Here is a 17,808-nt window from a genome sequence, read left to right on the forward strand (position 1 = left end):
GAATCCCACGTCGGGCTCCCGGTGCATGGAGCCTGCTTCTCCCTCTGCCTGTGTCTCTGCCTCTCTCTCTCTCTCTCTCTCTCTGTGACTATCCTAAATAAATAAAAATTAAAAAAAAAAAAGTTGTAGCTAGCAGAAAGCAAGAACCCCAACAGAGTTCCAGGCTACCAATCTGTTTGCCTATGTGTCACACTTGATGTTTCCCTCATTGTAAACTAACTCTTAGATCATAAAAAGAAGATCTAAGCCAAGAAGGCATCAGAATAGAGAGAAAAAAGTTAGTCTTGATATGTCTGAGTGCATATCTGGCTTGATATAATCTCATATTCTAAAGGAAAACATGTATCTTCCCAAATATTCATCTCTCTAGTCCATTCTTTCAACTAATGGAAAACATGTATCTTCCCAAATATTCATCTCTCTAGTCCATTCTTTCAACGCAAACATTGTAAAAGATACCTGCATGTGATAACATCCCCACAGGTCCTGAAGAAGCTTACAAACTTCCCTCTTGTGATGCTGGCCAAATATATCAGTACAGTTTTTAAGTTGATCTTATTTTGAGCAGATAAAACATAGTATTGTTTCTCTCAAACTCTGGGAATAATACCTTTATAAGTTACTGATACTTTCTTAAACTGGCTAGGAATAAGAACATAGAATTTAATATAGTCTTTGCCCAGTCATATTGCCTCAAATTTGAAGGAGGCCTGTACATACAGAATGGTTTCAGCATGTGTGGTTTGAAACAATGACTGGAGATCTTAGAATCATATTCTAGTAGCATTGCACAAAAATGTTGCTTAAACAGTAGTGTAGTGATTCTTTAATGCTTCCTCACTATCTTTCAATTTTTTTTATTTTTTTAAAAAGTTTTTATTCATATTCCAGTTAGTTATCATAGTGTTATATTCATTTCAGGTATACAATGTAGTGAATTAACCCTTCCATACATCACCTGGCACTCATCATGACATAGTGCACTCCTTAAATTCCAACACCTATCTCATTCATCCCCCTCACTCACCTCCTCACTGGTAACCATCAGTTTGTTCTCTCTTGTTCTGAGTCTGTTTATTGGTTTGTCTCTCTCTTTTCCCCTTCGCTCCTTTGTTTTGTGAAATCACATGGTATTTGTCTTTTTCCGGCTTATTTTGCTTAGCATGATACACTCTAGCTCCATCTATGTCATAGCAAATGGCAAGATTTCATTCTTTTTATGGCTAAGTAATATTCCTCTCTGTGCGCGCGTGTGGGTGTGTGCGTGTGTGTGTGTACACACACACATCCCAAACTGGACAGCAATATGCAAAAGAATGAAACCAGACTAAGACCACTTTCTTACACCATGCACAAAAATTAATTCAAAATGCATTCAAGATCTAAATGTTAGACAGGAAACCATCAAAATCCTAGAGTAAAACTTAGGCAGTAACCTTTTTGCCATAGACCGTAGCACCTTCTTTCTAGATATGTCTCCTCACTATATTTCTAATAGTGCTTAAAAAAAAAAAAAAAAAAAAAAAACTTCTCAAAAGGAAGAAATAGTAAAATACAGATATCTATGGCTCTCTACCTCTCCTAGAACATTAATAAGGAAATATGCTTATGACAAGTTTTCAGTTTAAAATTTTTCAGGATAATATGTGTAGTTAAGCTCACATTATTAAAAAAATAGTTATGAGTGGGGGTTTTTTTATAGAGAAATAAGTTGAAGAGAACACAATATACAAATATACAGCATTAGGAATATTAACTTCTGGGAAGCAAAATTGAAGGCAGAAAATGAGAACTCATTTTATATACATCTCCTTTTAAAAATGTATTATTAGCCTTTGTAATGTTTGTAATTTTTATATATTTTTAAAACGTAATTTAAAATGTAAACAGTAAGACATTGCTGAGTCTCAATTTAGTCTCACTTAAGTTTCCTAGATGTAGAGAAAGAGTATGGTTCATGTTATGATAATATATGTACCAAAATACACATCACCCAGTTTAAAGGTAAGAAAATGAAGTGATGAAATTTGTAAGAATAGACCTGGGGGAATTTCTATTTTGATATCCTTGAGTAAAAGTGCTTTCCTTCAAATTATTTGTTCAATATGGCATTGACTTTTTAAAGTGCTCAGATGACTAATGATTTTATAACAGTCCCACAAAAATATAAACAGATATTACATAATCATCTTACATTTGAGAACTAAATGTAAAAATGATGTCATTGCACAATGATTTATTCAACATGGAAAAGAAATTTAAAAGCCACAATGTGTTTGTTTTTAAATCAAGAGCCTTACAATAACAAAAAAAAATGATTCTAAAGGAGATATTACTATATTAAATACTATATTTGCTTTAAAAAAAAAACGCTATATTTTCAATGTAACGAACTTGGTAAGCCAGAGAAAATATCACAGAATATTAAGAGTCTTTAATCATTATTGTCAGGTCTTATTTTTAACCCCTTCTTCCAAAGCTCTAGTTTTTATGCCCGCTATACATCTCCATCTGAAATTCACTCTAAATGTACCGTATTTAAAATTCTCATTATCTTCCCAAATTGTCCTTTCTGATTCTCTTATGTTTGAACATAGAACCTATGCCCTTATCAGAACAGAGGCTTAAGTCTCAGAGGAATATCATATATATCTGTTCCTGCCAGCATTCAATCAATTTTCAAGTCCTCTAAAACAATCTTATCAAAGAAAATGTCTGATTACAGCAATCTCTTATTGATTAACCTTTATTGTCCTCCTAAGAAAAAACACCCACATTCTTTCCTACAGTCTATAGCCAACCACATCTGTTCCAAATCCTTTCCAACTTTATATTCCATATTCCTCCTTGGCCCCTCTAATCCCCTAAGCTAACATGGATCAGCTAATATATTTCCCTAGCCTCTCACATTCCCACTTACTAGTCTACTTATTTAGAATGATTTCATTCCTATTCTCATATTGAACTCTAGCAATTCTTTAAGACACATCTCAAATGCCACCACTCTCATGAAGAAATTGATTTTCCCCGCCATGAAAATTCCTCACTTCCCTGAACCCCTAAATTATTTGACTTTTATGCCCTTTATTACAGCCCACTTATTTAATTTTATGGATTTTTTTTGTATTAATATACATTTACAAAGTCTTTAGATCAAGAAGTATTTCTAAGTCCATACTGTAAATTCCATAGCATTTTACCCATAGTGGGTATGCATTCAAATATCACTTCAGTTAAATATTGGAGAATTAACCTGAGAGTGAATAAGGACTTCAACAATGGTATTTGTTCTATAATTTATTCATACATTCAACACATGAATCCAAAGTGTTCCAGCGACTATACTAGGAGCTCATGCAATTTCACAAATGAGGACTGTTCTAAAAAGTAAGAGAGGAGATAACGAGCCAGGAGCACAGAACCCATCATCATGACTAAACATTTTGACAAATACAATATTTTAATGTCTACTTGTTTACTTGAAGAAAAAAATAGTGTTTACTTGTATATTTGCATGAAAAAAATAGACTCCATCTTAGATTCTAGCAGAATATGTAAATGAGATGTTTATGAACTGTGATGGAATGTGTGTATTTATCTCAACTCCCTCAAAAAAACAAAACACTAAAATGACGGTTTAGGGTTTTAAAAACACAAACTAAAACAGCAAATATAACACAGGGTATGATGACAACAATGGAGAGGTGTCAGCAGAATTTGGCACCATGAAATGTGGATGAGATGGTTGATGGGAAACTGATGGAAAGAAACATGCAGCTTGAATCCCACTGCCTTCATAAAATGGATCACCTTGAGAAGCAAGCCCATCTTTCCCTCACAATAGATCTCAGAGGCAATAGAAGGAGGCCAGGGTTCAGCTTATGATGAAAAAAGAAAGAAAAAGAGGAATTGTGTGTTCACATCTATATATGGAATAATCTGACCCCCAGGATCATAGTACTCTAACTACAAGCCAGGCAACTACTCCTTCAAAATCCCAAAAACAAGTACAGGTGGGGACAGAAGGGCTTTATATTCCGGAATAGCCTGTAGCACAGTGGAAAGTAGAGTTGAGATTGCTGAGATTAGCGATTTATTTAATGAAAGCACATTGAATGCCATTGCAAATTTACATTTCAAAACTGAGCTCTAGGGGATCCCTGGGTGGCGCAGTGGTTTGGCGCCTGCCTTTGGCCCAGGGCGCGATCCTGGAGACCCGGGATCGAGTCCCACGTCGGGCTCCTGGAGACCCGGGATCGAATCCCACATCGGGCTCCCGGTGCATGGAGCCTGCTTCTCCCTCTGCCTTTGTCTCTGCCTCTCTCTCTCTCTCGTGCGACTATCATAAATAAATAAAAATTAAAAAAAAAAAAAACTGAGCTCTAAAATGCTTATTAGGACCTGCTCTCCCGATGGCCTTCCCTTTCTCAATGAAGTCCCAGTTGCTCAGATCAAACACTTGGAGGATAACCTTGACTTTCTATTGCATATTCCATACCTAGTCTATCAAGAAATCCTGTTAGCACTCACTTAAAATATACTCCGAATCTGACCATTTCTCACCAGCTCCCACTGTCACCACCCTGGTGTAAGCCACCACCACACCTCAACTGGATGCCCACAACAGACTCCTAACTGATCTCACTACTTCTGCTAATTTCCCTTCATCTAATCTTAACACAGCAGCAAGAGTAACTTTACTAAAAAGTAAGTCAGACCATGCCATTTGTCTACTCCGAAGCCTCCAATGGCCCCTCCTCACTCAAAGTAAAATCCAAAGTCTTTATAATGTCCTATAAACTCCATATAGTCTGACTCCTCATGACTTTCCTGACATTGTCTCCTACCATCCTTCCTTTTTCTTAGTGTATCCCTTCCACTATGTGTGTGTATGTCACACACATAGACATACACACACACACTCACACACATTTATACAGATGCAAGTCAATAGGCATTAAGTAGAACTCAGGGTGAAAACTGGGCAATTTTGAACAGAAAAAATGGCTTGATCTGATTTTCATTTTAAAATAATCATTCTAGGATGCTTGTTAAGATTAAATAGTAGGTGAACAATGGCAGACAGAGGGAGACCAGTTAGCAGGCTATCCAGATGGTAGTATACTGGACCGGGGGGCCTCTGTGGAAATGGTGGACATGTTCTGAAGGCAGAGCCAAGAAAATGTGTGGATAGATTACTAACTATATTTAAAAAATAACAAAAATCAAGAATAATATCCAGGTTTCCAGCCTCTGCAGCCTGAACAATGAGGTTGGTCTTAACAGAGGTGGGGAAGACTGTGGGTGAAATGAATTTGGGAGGCTTAGGGTTAGGTGTTCAGTTTTAGATTTGTTAAGATGTCTTTTAGATACATCGAGTGGAAGTTTCTGGCAGACAACTGGATACATGAGTTTGAATTTTAGAGTTGGAGGCAAGGCTGGAAATATACATTTGGGAGATGATAACAACCAGATGCCTCAATAAGACTGCATGAGATCATCAGAGAAATGAGTGTAACTAGAGAGGAAAGGGGATTCAAGGAATAGACACTGGAGTGTTCTGATATTTAGAGGTCATGGGGGTGACAAGAAACAGCAAAAAGAGCCTGAGTAAAAGCCAGAAAATGAGGAGAAAAACCAGGTGAGTTGGATGTTTCAATAAAGTAAGTGATCAGCTGTGCTAAACACTGCTGAGAGGTCAAGTCCATTAAGGACTGGAAAATGACCACCAGACTCAGCAATAACATGGTCATTGCTGACCTTGGATATGTTTTCCTAGGGTGCTGTGGGTAAAAAGTTGGTGGATTTAAGAGAAAATGAGAGAAACAGAACCGAAGAATTGGGAAATGGGGCAGTGGCCGGAAGGAGATGTGAGTCAGGAAAGGAGATTTTATTCACCATGTTCTCTTTTGTACTTAGGTAAAAGGAGGATCTAAAAATACCAATAGGATAAATCAAGTTTAATATTAAACAGTTGGTTTTCTCTGAATACATTGACCTATTTAGGTTCATATTTATCATGCAGGCTCTCATTAGGCACTGAAGGACTATTTTCTTTTCCCCTGGAAGAAAAGCCAAACTAAAGCAGTTAGATGATGTTGAATTTTCACAGAGTTCAGATGTCCTGTTATGTTTCACGAACATTTGTGAACTTTTTGGGGTAATTTCCACCACTGTGTCTGGTCTATGGTTAAGACACATTGTTGCCTTGCTAATCTATCATCTATCCCAGCTGAGTTTCTAAGCTGCCCAAGCAAAAGATTTGTGAAGCCCTAGGGAAAAACATTTTTTAAAAGAATTACACAAATGAAAGCAAAACCCAAGATCAAAACAACTGTGGCAGACTTCCTGGTTGTATTTAAACCCATGAAATGAAATAAATAATAATAACAAAAACTTTACCAATCTTTACGGAATCCATGACCATTCTCGTCTGGTTTTCATTGAAAACTGGAAAGACTATTCCCAAAGTGACTGGTTAAGAGATTAAAAATACAAAGCAGAAGAATGATGGCAAGTGCAGGATTGCTATGTAAAAGTACAGACAATAACAAACTAACAGCTAGACTTGCCTCTGACTCATGGAAAAATATGTGAAATCAGGTTATCCAAGCTTAAAAATAATGAATCACACAACTTAGAATACAGATGTCAGGAAAGCACATGTGTGTTTCTGAATACAAATAACAATGAAAGGATATAGAAGTATTCATGCAAGCTTCAATCAGTTACTTCCACAAAAAAAGCAGATTCTACATTATTTCTTTAATTGAGAATCCATGAAAAATATCAACAACCATAATTAATGTCCATTTCAGGTAATTACTAGGAGATGCAACATTTCATAGGAAGCAGTAGTTTTCACGCTTTCTTAGGTTTGGGATTTTTTAAAGCCATCTCTGATTTGCTTCTCTAAATTAGGTGAAAGCATACCTTACTACAAGATTTGTTTTGGTAGAAAATCCAAACGTTTGTAGCAGTGAAAAACACTGCTAAAGATCCATTACTAGAGTTGAAGAACAAAATATAAAACAATACCCAGACTTTAAGCCCATAAAGGTCCAAAGAGGAAAAAGAACCTGAACATGTGAATTCTGGATCTAATTTTGTCATCAACTGTGTTACTTTGGTTACTTTGATCCCTTAAAGAATCTACCCTTTAGATATCCCATCTCCCCAACCATAAGCAAAAAAACCAAAGTTGGTGTTTGGGCTAGAAGTTGTTTTTTAATTGATGTAAAGTTGACATACAATATTATATTAATTTCAGAGATACAACATGGTGACTTGACAATTATATACATTATAAAATGCTCACCACAATAAGTATAATCACCATGTGTCATCATACAAAGTTATTACAATCTTTTTTTAAAAGATTTTATTTATTTATTCATGAGAGACACAGAGAAAGAGCGAGAGAGGGGGCTGGGGGGGGTGGGCAGAGACACAAGCAGAGGGAGAAGCAGGCTCCATGCAAGGAGCCTGACAGGAGACTCGATCCCAGATCTCCAGGATCACACCCTGGGCTGCAGGCAGCGCTAAACCGCTGAGCCACCTGTGCTACCCAAGTTATTACAATCTTATTGGCAATATTCCCCAAGCTACACTTTTTACCTCTGCAACTTATTTATTTTATAGCTGGAAGTTTGTGCCTCTTAATCCCCTTGGACTACAAATTTTTAAAGTTCAATGAGTTTAGATAAGCTAGGATTTTTTATGTGTCTCATATTTAATTTCAAGTTTTAAAAAAGAATTTTCTCACAAAATATATATTTACTACAGTTTTTATATATTTATAAATATATAAATGAATGTAAATATGTCTAATAAATAAATACATTTAAATGTTACTTGTGGTGGAAACTGTGGTGCCTTGCTCAGATCTTCTTCATTTCCCCCACCCCACTCCCACCAGCCTCCCAATTTTCAGGATCAAAACACTAATTCCTCAATCTCCTACCTGTTTCAAGTGTTTCCAGCAGAGCTCATTTATTGAGCACCTCCCCACCCCCCAAGGAACTGCAAGCCATAGAAGGAAGCTTCTATGCCTCTGACTTAGTATCTCTCTTTGGAGTTATCTCACCTTCAAAGACTGATCAGCTGGAGAGCACAAAGTTTTGGTCTCTTGACTGCAACATAGGAAAACACTGAACTGTCATTTTATGCAGAACTCCTATCAGACCTGCTGAGGCCTCTGCTGAGACTTTAGCACAGTTCAACTTTTACCTTGTGTTCTCAGTCCCTTACTCCTTAATAGATGTTGTCCCGAGCAAGCACACTTCCCACAACCTCCCTCAGGAAAATCTTTACCTTTCAGTCTGTTTCCCAGGAAACCCAACCCAAGGCACTCATCCTACAGACTAGTCAACCACAGGAGGCAAATCTTCAGTTCCTTCAAATGACTGTTTCTAAACCAATCTGTGGCCAGGACTTAGTTACTCCATGCTGCAGAATGAGGCAAGCAAAACAAAACAAAACAACCCAGTTCAATCCTGTCTTGGATCTCCAGTCATTCTCTGAAACAAGAACCATAACAGCTGCAAACTTATTGAGAACTTACTATATGCCAGGCACCATGCTTAGCACTTGATTACATCTTTCTTTTTTTAAAATATTTTTTTCTTTATTTATTTATGATAGTCACACACAGAGAGAGAGAGAGGCAGAGACACAGGCAGAGGGAGAAGCAGGCTCCATGCACCGGGAGCCCAACGTGGGATCGATCCCGGGTCTCCAGGATCATGCCCTGGGCCAAAGGCAGGCACCAAACCACTGTGCCACCCAGGGATCCCCTGATTACATCTTTCTAATTAAGAATATAAATAATAGTGAAAGGGAATAGAAGGGAAGGGAGAAGAAATGGGTAGGAAATATCAGAAAGGGAGACAGAACATAAAGACTCCTAACTCTGGGAAACGAACTAGGGTGGTAGAAGGGGAGGAGGGCGGGGGGTGGGGGTGAATGGGTGACAGGCACTGAGGGTGGCACTTGATGGGATGAGCACTGGGTGTTATTCTGTATGTTGGAAAATTGAACACCAATAAAAAATAAATGTATTATTAAAAACATAAAAAATAAAAATAGTTTCCTTACTACAAAAAAAAAAAAAGATTCAGAATAATTGCAAAGAGAAGTTACTATTATGGACCACATTTAATAAAGAAGTAGGTCAATGGTTATAGTATTAAGTGGGGGATCTAGGCCTCCAATCCAGGCTGTTGGATTCCAAAATCCACCATCTAAACACTACACAGTGGCCTCTGATCACCATCAGTCCTGTCAGCAAACACCTGCCTGGAGGTTCTGCTGGAGAGAATCCAGGTGCATTAGCAGAAAACAATCACAACTTCCTAGGAAAACCTACCAGAGTAGCATGTCTTTCTTGTGTAAGAAGTCAGTGTCAGTATAAGAAACACTGTAGCACTTTAAGTAATTAAAATTCCAACTTCTGGATTCCTAATTAAATGAGTATTCAAAAATTAGTTTAACTTTAACTGAAATTGTAAGACATATGATAGTACTTCTGTGTCTTATATTTTGTAAATATTTTTTGTATTTTCAGCTTTAAAAGCTTTATCTCCATTTTTAGAAATAAAAGTCAAACTACTGAATTTATAATTTGATTTTTCTGTACATTGGCACAGTATATGAAAATAAGCATTAGATTTTTTTCTAGCAGCAGAGATTAACCTTTAACTCTCCACAAGAGAAAAGCTAATAGTACAGACAATCCAAAACTTTCAATTGTGTACTTCTCTTAACATTTTCATAGTTTCAGTAAATTTCTCTCCTAAATAGCAATTCTGTTTTGTTGTTTGACTCCAGCAACATGGCTTTCCAGAAACAACAGGAGTTTCAGAAACATAAAAGCCCTTGAGGCACCTGAGTGGCTCAGTCAGATAAACATCTAACTCTTGATTTCAGCTCAGGTCATGCATGATCTCAGGGTCATGGGATCAATCCTCACATCGGACTCTGTGTTCAGCGTGGGGATTGCTTGAGATTCTTTCTCTGTCCCTCCCTTGCTTGTGTGTACACTCCCTCAATAAAATCTTAAGAAAAAAAAAAAAAAAGAAAGAAAAATGTGAATTCCCTAAACATCGATGGATGGTGAGTCAGGAGAGAGTATAAAACAGCTAGCTAGCAGCATGCCTTTCTGCCGGGGTGGTCCATGTTTATATCTCACCTGTGCCATCATCAGCTGTGTGACTTTGGACATGTAATTTAACTTGAGGCACATTATTTCCTGCATCATACAGGATGAACAATACATGTCTCACAGGAATACAATAAAAATTTTAACTATAATATTTTCAAATTTTATGAAAGAACTTCTTAGGTACTTAATTAGTAGGGATTATTATCCTTAACAAAGATAAAGTGTTTACACACTTTTTAGTGGGAATCAGCAAATGGGAAATTGCTTTGTTCTGCTTTATTTCACAGGAACCCTTAAGGGAATACCCAGAGAAAATGTTTGAGAAGCATTCATTTTACATGTAAGTGCCAAATCGAAGTAATGAGACAAAAAGAAAGAAATGGCAGGAAAAGACAATAAATTAACATAATTTACATAATAGCATGATATAAAATTTAGCTGAAAAATGTTTGCTTTGCTCAAATTCATTCCTAGGCAGCAGCAAGATTTGCCTCTTTTCCCTCTTATGAAAATAGAAACTCCCTTAAGGGATAGTAGGAGCGAGCTAGCCAGTAACCCCCCAAAATCTGGGAAGGCTACAGACCATTTCCTAAGCCTACACAAGTACATGATACACAGATGGCCTGATGAAAAGAACTTCCTTTTCCTTAACTTTTTTTTTTTTTTTTTTGTGGAAGCCAACTATTGTTACAATTTAAACTATGAGCTACAGATACAAAAAAAAAAAAAAGTGATATTTAAAATAAGATGAGAATATATAAAATGTGACTATAAAACCGGAACTTGCAAAAAGAAGACCTATTTCCTAAGAAATATTGATAGCATTTGTCAGGTAAGCATGGAAATTAGGAACAAGGGATGTACCACTGCTAGCCCAGGGAATGAGGCTTAGGAGATGAAAAAGGACCTATTGTATCTGCCCAGATGTTACCCACGGGTTGTTTCCCTTTGCCTTTGGTGTTTCTCCTGCAACCAAATTCATAAGTACATTCCCCTGGCCTCTCCTGAGCTTAAGAAAAATCACCACCATAACCCTATAGATTAGACTCAGAATTGGCAACCTAACCTTTAACTGAAAGCCATTTCAGCCATAAGCATTTTTCCTTTTTCTTTTTAATCTCTGTAACTTCCTTTTTTCCAGCTTCATCTTCCAGAGTATGCAAAAAAAAAAAAAAAAAGAGGAAAAGATCATCTATCTACAAAGTATTTCTGGAGCTAGGTCCCAAAAACTAGTTATATATTAGGTGTTTTTCACTATTTCAACAGATTTGCATTGGGTTACTCTGTGTCCCAGACACTGTGCTGTGAATGCATCTTTGAAAGGGCTCCTGGACCTTCTGATTAGGAGTAAAGTAGGCATTAAGCAAATAATCTAACTACAATAGCATTGAAGACAGTACACAGGTGCTTATAAGAGGAAAAGATCAAGAAACAACCTAATATGAAGAATCCCTGAAGGCTTCTCAAGAAGTGACATTGAGATGAGTTGGGAAAGATGAGAAGAGTTGCCAAGACAAAGACAATGTCAGGCATTTGGAGTGAAAGTAAGTAGAAGCAGAAAGAGGTTGGTCCCCAAAGCCAACAGACTAGTTTACATCAACACCCAAAAGAAGAAAAGTGAGAAAGTGTTAGCAGATGGCTGAATAAAATTTATTAAAATTGAATAAGCAAATGGGTCAACTTCTCAGAACTAGTAATATGTTAAGAGGCACTATGAATTTCTTTTTTTTTAAGATTTTATTTATTTATTCTTGATAGACATAGACAGAGAGAGAGGGGCAGAGACACAGGCAGAGGGAGAAGCAGGCTCCATGCCAGAAGCCCGATGCAGGACTCGATCTCGGGACTCCAGGATCACACCCTGGGTCAAAGGCAGGCACTAAACTGCTGAGCCACCCAGGGATCCCAGCACTATGAATTTCTAAGAGTGATGTATCTCGAACAGTATTTTCCAAACTATTTTAGGTCCAAAGAAAAATGCATTTTCTTTCTCATTTTTTTCTCAGAGAATTTTCAAAGGAGCATATTCCTCTAAGAGAACTAAAGAAGTAACCTGAAAGAAGTAGAAGGAATAAAGAAGAATCTTTTAATTGAAAAAAGTAAGAAAGACAGAAAACTGGGATGAATACAGAATTCCAAGCATCCAACCTCTTTGCCTCTATCCAACGCACTTATGAACTTGAATCTTCTGAAATGAGCCTGCCCTGGCTCAGAGGCTTAGCGCTGAGGGCTCACCAGGCCACCACCAGAGTCAGGGCAGTAGGTGATGGTCCTTTGCTACAGCAGGTTGCTCTTAAGGAGACTCAGGAGTGCTGTATACCCAAGAGATGAGGAGCTTTACTGCCTCCCCACCACCCAGGCAAACACATCCTATTTCCCAAAGTAGGCACTAAACCATCATTTGTTCTTAAAGAATAATGTTCTTCCTATTCTCATGCCTCAGGATCCCACAAAATATATAATAATCTTTCATTCACATGACAAAAATGTCAAGTATCTGAGAATATTCTTATATCATTTTCACTCTTGTTTAACTTGTTTTATCTTTATACTGCTATCCTACCTTTTCTTTTGATTCATATCCAAACCCTATTATTTGGGAGTGGATGACTGCAAATACGGAAAATAATTATGAATTTGAAAATGAATCAAATTCTCTTTCAAAGGTTTCTACCACATAACAGTACTCAAGAACTCACAGCAGCCAAAATAACTTATGGAACCCCAAAAAGGATTTTAGTTGAGTAGGCAAAAAAATATATATTTTAGGTGATGATATTCATAAAGCTAGGTCCCAAAAGCTCAGAGTCCCCAGAATACGAGTTAGGCACTGTGACTCCTCACTTTTTCTTCTGCCTCCTAATTTTTCCCTTCTCATCCTAGAGCATCATAATGGCGCACATTAGCACCATTCTAGGAGCACTTAGAAGCTGTGTTGGGCAAGTATTGACCTAGCATAATGGCTCTCAACTGCCAGCAATTCTGACCTCCAATAACCCTTCAGGGGTTATTTAACAATGTCTGGAGACATTTTTCATTGTCACAAGTCAGGGATACTATTGGCAGCTAGAAGGTGGAAGCTACCAGTGTTGGTAAACATCTTGTAATGCACTGGACAACATGCCACATCAAAGAATTATCTGACCCAAAATGTCAATAATACCGAGGTGGAAATCCTTCTAGCTCAAACCTCCTAACAATTCCAGGGAGACAGCTTTCTAAGTTTCTGAACTGGTCTCATTGATAGAAATGTCTTCATCATATGGAAACAAAATGTATTTCTCTAAAACTTTTTACTATTAGTCTTATTTCTATACCTTGGGATCCCAAAGGAAAAATATCTAACCCTTCATCTACATGACAGATCTTCAAAAGTTGAGACTCCTGTGATATCCTCAAAATTTCCTATTTTCAGGTTGGAAAACCACATGTTAATGTCCTATCCCTGCTTCTAATAATAATAATAATAATAATAATAATAATAATTGCAGAAGTGAAGGCAAAAATCTGAATTAAAAGGAAATATTCTAAAAAAAAAGGAAATATTCTGAGATCATTAAAAATTACAATAGCATTGTTACCAGGTACTGACCACCACCAGAAATACCCTCCCAGGCACAGAACTCATCAGTGACAGAGCTGGGCCTGAATTGTCATGTTCATGTTCTCTGTGTAAATACTACCATTTTACATCACACATAATTGTTCTCCTTTTCTCAACTCTGATTCCTACTCCCAGTTCCTCTTCTGTCTGTTCCCTTTCCCTGCTTTTCTCAGCTTCCCAACAGTGCCTACAGCCAGCCACAGGGCTATTACAGCGCTTACCCCAATCACCTGCTTGGGAAGCAGATCAGGCCAATTGGGAGCCCTTATGCCCTACATGGCATTCTTTTCCGAATTTCTCCTTTTGCCCTGGGAAAGAAAGAATCCTAGGATGACCAAAAGAGACTAAATCTAGAAGCCTCTTCTTGGCATGTACCATAAGAGAGAAATTCTTAGATTTTTCTGTTTTGAGGAGCATAAACATTTTCAGTGATACAATGTACGCTAAAAAGTAAACTATCTTCTCTATTTCTACTAAAGCTGGGTGATGAGAACATGGCAGATGAGAACATGGCGGTCCATTATACCATTGTCTCTACTTATGCATATGTTGCAAAATACTTTTGTAAAGAAGAAAAACAACCCCTTTTTCTCTGTATTTAACATTCCACAACTGCCTTCCTTTCTTATTCCATATACTCTATTTAATGCTATGGTAAAGAAATTATTTTCAAAATAAAGTCTCAAGTTGCACACCTTAAATATATACAATTTTTCATTTTTTCTTTTTTTTAATATTTTATTTATCTATCCATGAAAGGAAACACATAGGCAGAGGGAGAAGCAGGCTCCCTGCAGGAGCCCAATGTGGAACTCGATCCCAGGACCCCAGGATCACAACTTGAGCCAAAGGCAAACACTCAACCACTGAGCCACCCAGGCACTCACAATTTTTCATTTTTCAATTACACTTCGATAAAGCTGGTAAAAAAAAAAAAAACAAAAAAAAACAAAACAGAGTCGAACACAAAGAAGGATTAACTTTGGAAGTAAAATATCCTATGACCCCAAGAATAGACCAAAATTTTTTAACTACTTAAAATAAACATACCTGTGCACTTTCTCCCTATTCCATTCTTTCCCTTCTTTTTAATGTTATCAACTTCAGATTTATGGGATGCATGAAATTAGAGAAATGGAAATGTATCTTAAAAGTAGCAGAACTAAACACGGTGCTTCTGACTGTAATGGATGCAATCATGTGAAAATGCCTTCATGATTCAGCTGAAACTTCATAGAGGAAGGTTTGTTCATCACATTTATTTGCCATGAATCCTACGGTCTCAGGGAACTACGGCCATATTAAAGCATATTGTATGACATGCGTATCCAAGAGCAGTGAAGGGCATGATGCGGCTACTTGGCTCCTGGTGATGGCTGCGTCCTGGATTCTGAGGTCCGTTTTGAATCTTATTAGGGCAACTAAGTTTTCACTATTCCTCATAACAACATGTTTCCCCTCTCACTCTAGACAACTGCCCACACAGCACCAGATGAAAGGTGAGGCAGGGTGTAACCCACTGCCCTCCCCCCTCTCAAATAAATAAATTTTTAAAAAGAAAAGAAAGAAAGAAAAGTGGTTACCATTTCCAGTACAGCCCCACCCTTAGATCCCAGCATTAGGAACCAGTGATTTTTTTCAGTCCCCCATCTGTTCAATTTGATTTGCGTAACTTAAGCATATATTTAAACATGTGGTCCTGGGTCCTGTTCTTAGTTACTTTTGCTAGAAATTGGAAAAAAAATCTCAGTCTCCATCATCAATGGGAAATACTAAATAAATTATAGTGAATTATGCAGTCCTTAAAAAAATGAGACAGGGCATGTGCCTTTCGCTCAGGTCATGGTCCCCAGGTCCTGGGATGAAGTCGCACATCAGGCTCCCCGCTCAGTGGGGAATCTGAACTCCCTCTACCCTACCCCCTGCTCATTCTCTCTCCCTCTCTCTCTCTCATGCTCTCTCTCAAATTAATAAAATCTTTTTTTAAAAAATGAGGCATATGCAAGTACAGTAACATGGAAAGCTGTCCATTATATATTATTGAGTGAAAAGAGCAAATTATAAAATAAATGATCCAGCAAACAAATGTCAAACATCTATCTATGCCTAAGTATATAGGAAAAGGTCTGGCGGAATATATGTCAAATTCTGAGAAAGAGGATTGAGGGCAGCCCCGGTGGCGCAGCAGTTTGGCGCTGCCTGCAGCCTGGGGTATGATCCTGGAGACCTGGGATCAAGTCCTATGTCTGGCTCCCTGCATGGAGCCTGCATCTCCCTCTGCCTGTGTCTCTGCCTCTCTCTCTCTCTCTGTGTGTGTGTTTCTCATGAATGAATAAATAAATCTAAAAAAAAAAAAAGAAAGGATTGAAAAGTGGGGAAAAATGACGAAAAATGAATTGTATACTTTCTGATAATAGGCTTATGCTATATTTATAAGGTAAAAATAGAATGTTAAACAATGTCGAATAGGGCTAAAAATATTTGGTAAAGCCATTATTTAGCCAGATCTTCACCTGCCCATTATTTATTCCATTTTATTTTTCTGACTTTATTTTCCCTTCCCTCCCCCACACTTTGTCTGGACACCAAATACTACAAACTTTTTCTTTTCTAAACACTGACTGGATTTTTGTATGCTTCCACCTCAACCCAGAGTACCCTCTTCATCACTAAATTCAATCTCTCCAAAGAAAACCATACATAGAATATTTTGGTACATATTTCATAAAAGGAAAATGTAAATATCCAGGAAATTTTCCATATTTCAAATCATCAAGCTTTAATACATTTTAAGTATTGCTTCCTGAATTGTAAAGTGCTTGAAAATAATAAATAGCTACAAAGTTTCTGAACAGATAATATTTCTTTTATTTTCTAAATGGCTTACTTAAACATTTAGGTTATTATGATGTCCTTGAATGATTTTTAGAGTGAAGTAAAATACACACACATAAAAGAAAAAGTCACTATGAAATTATAAAAATCAAAAACAAGTTTCTTACCATTGTGAGGGTAAATGGATGGTTTTCTAAGGCAGACACACTGGGACAATGTAGAATAATATACTAAAAAGCAACAAACATAATTTTTAAATGACCAAGAAAGAAGTTAAAGTATTCTAATAATGGCACGAATACTAATTTTCAAAAATGATTTAAGGATAAAGGGAATTTGGGGCACCTAGATGTCTCAGACCGTTAAGCATCTGACTCTTGATTTCAGCACAGGTCATGATCTCAGGGTTGTGAGATCAAGCTCTGCACTGGGCGTGGAAGCTGCTTAAGATTTCCCCTCTCACCCTCCCCCTCGGACCCTCCCCTCCTAAAATTAAAATTAATAAATACATTAAAAAAATAATAGTTGCTGAACACTGACTCACCTGGCCAGGTCTTGCTTTAAAATTTTCTTTGATCATTCGGATTTCCATGACATCTGAGGGATGACTTATGACCGAGATGATGGTGACCGGTTTATTGCTCCGGATACACCTGTAAAGTCTTTCAGCACAATACAGGCACAAAGGTCCAGATATCCAAAGCCAGGTCTAATGGAGAATTTTTAAAATATACTTTAAGAAACATTTGTGTTGTAGGAATATTTATATCCTGTTCAATTGTTTATTTCATACATTATAGTAATGGCATTGTAATCTGTATTTTAAATAACAAAATGCAAAGAAAAGTCAGTAAAAACAAAGATGCTCACTACAACTTACTCAAACAAGACTAAACATAAAACAAAAGAAGTGATGTGCCACACTAACAGGTATGCACACTTTGTTTCGTATTTCCTTCTGTGCGTGCACAGTAAATACATAATACATGTATATGCAATATCTTCATCTAAAAAAGAAGGGAAGTTAAATTTCAAATAAACCTAAAGATGATTTTAGAAAAAAGAAGTACCAATCCAATGTTTGTTTTAAAAAAAGGAGAAAATCCTGGATATGTGTATGAATTTTTAACATATTAAAATGCTTTATTTTTTAAGAGTAATTAGAATTCTTCAAAATGTCAGGTAAGGTTTTTATTAGAATTTTTTT

General features: G+C 37.0%; 1 protein-coding gene across 5 annotated transcripts in view; it reads right to left on the reverse strand.

The window, feature by feature from the left end:
* The window catches only part of NOX4 (NADPH oxidase 4), a 165,338-nt gene that overhangs the window by 76,424 nt on the left and 71,106 nt on the right, over nucleotides 1-17,808 (reverse strand). For all 5 annotated transcript variants that reach the window (XM_041730488.1, XM_041730489.1, XM_041730487.1 and 2 more), the window contains 2 exons: nucleotides 17,146-17,310; nucleotides 16,769-16,831 (listed from right to left, as the gene is read on the reverse strand). In XM_041730488.1, coding sequence (XP_041586422.1) covers nucleotides 16,769-16,831; nucleotides 17,146-17,310 — 228 coding nt within the window. The remainder of the gene's footprint in view (nucleotides 1-16,768; nucleotides 16,832-17,145; nucleotides 17,311-17,808) is intronic.

The sequence above is a fragment of the Vulpes lagopus genome, chromosome 15, assembly GCF_018345385.1.
Source record: "Vulpes lagopus strain Blue_001 chromosome 15, ASM1834538v1, whole genome shotgun sequence".
Taxonomy (NCBI): domain Eukaryota; kingdom Metazoa; phylum Chordata; class Mammalia; order Carnivora; family Canidae; genus Vulpes; species Vulpes lagopus.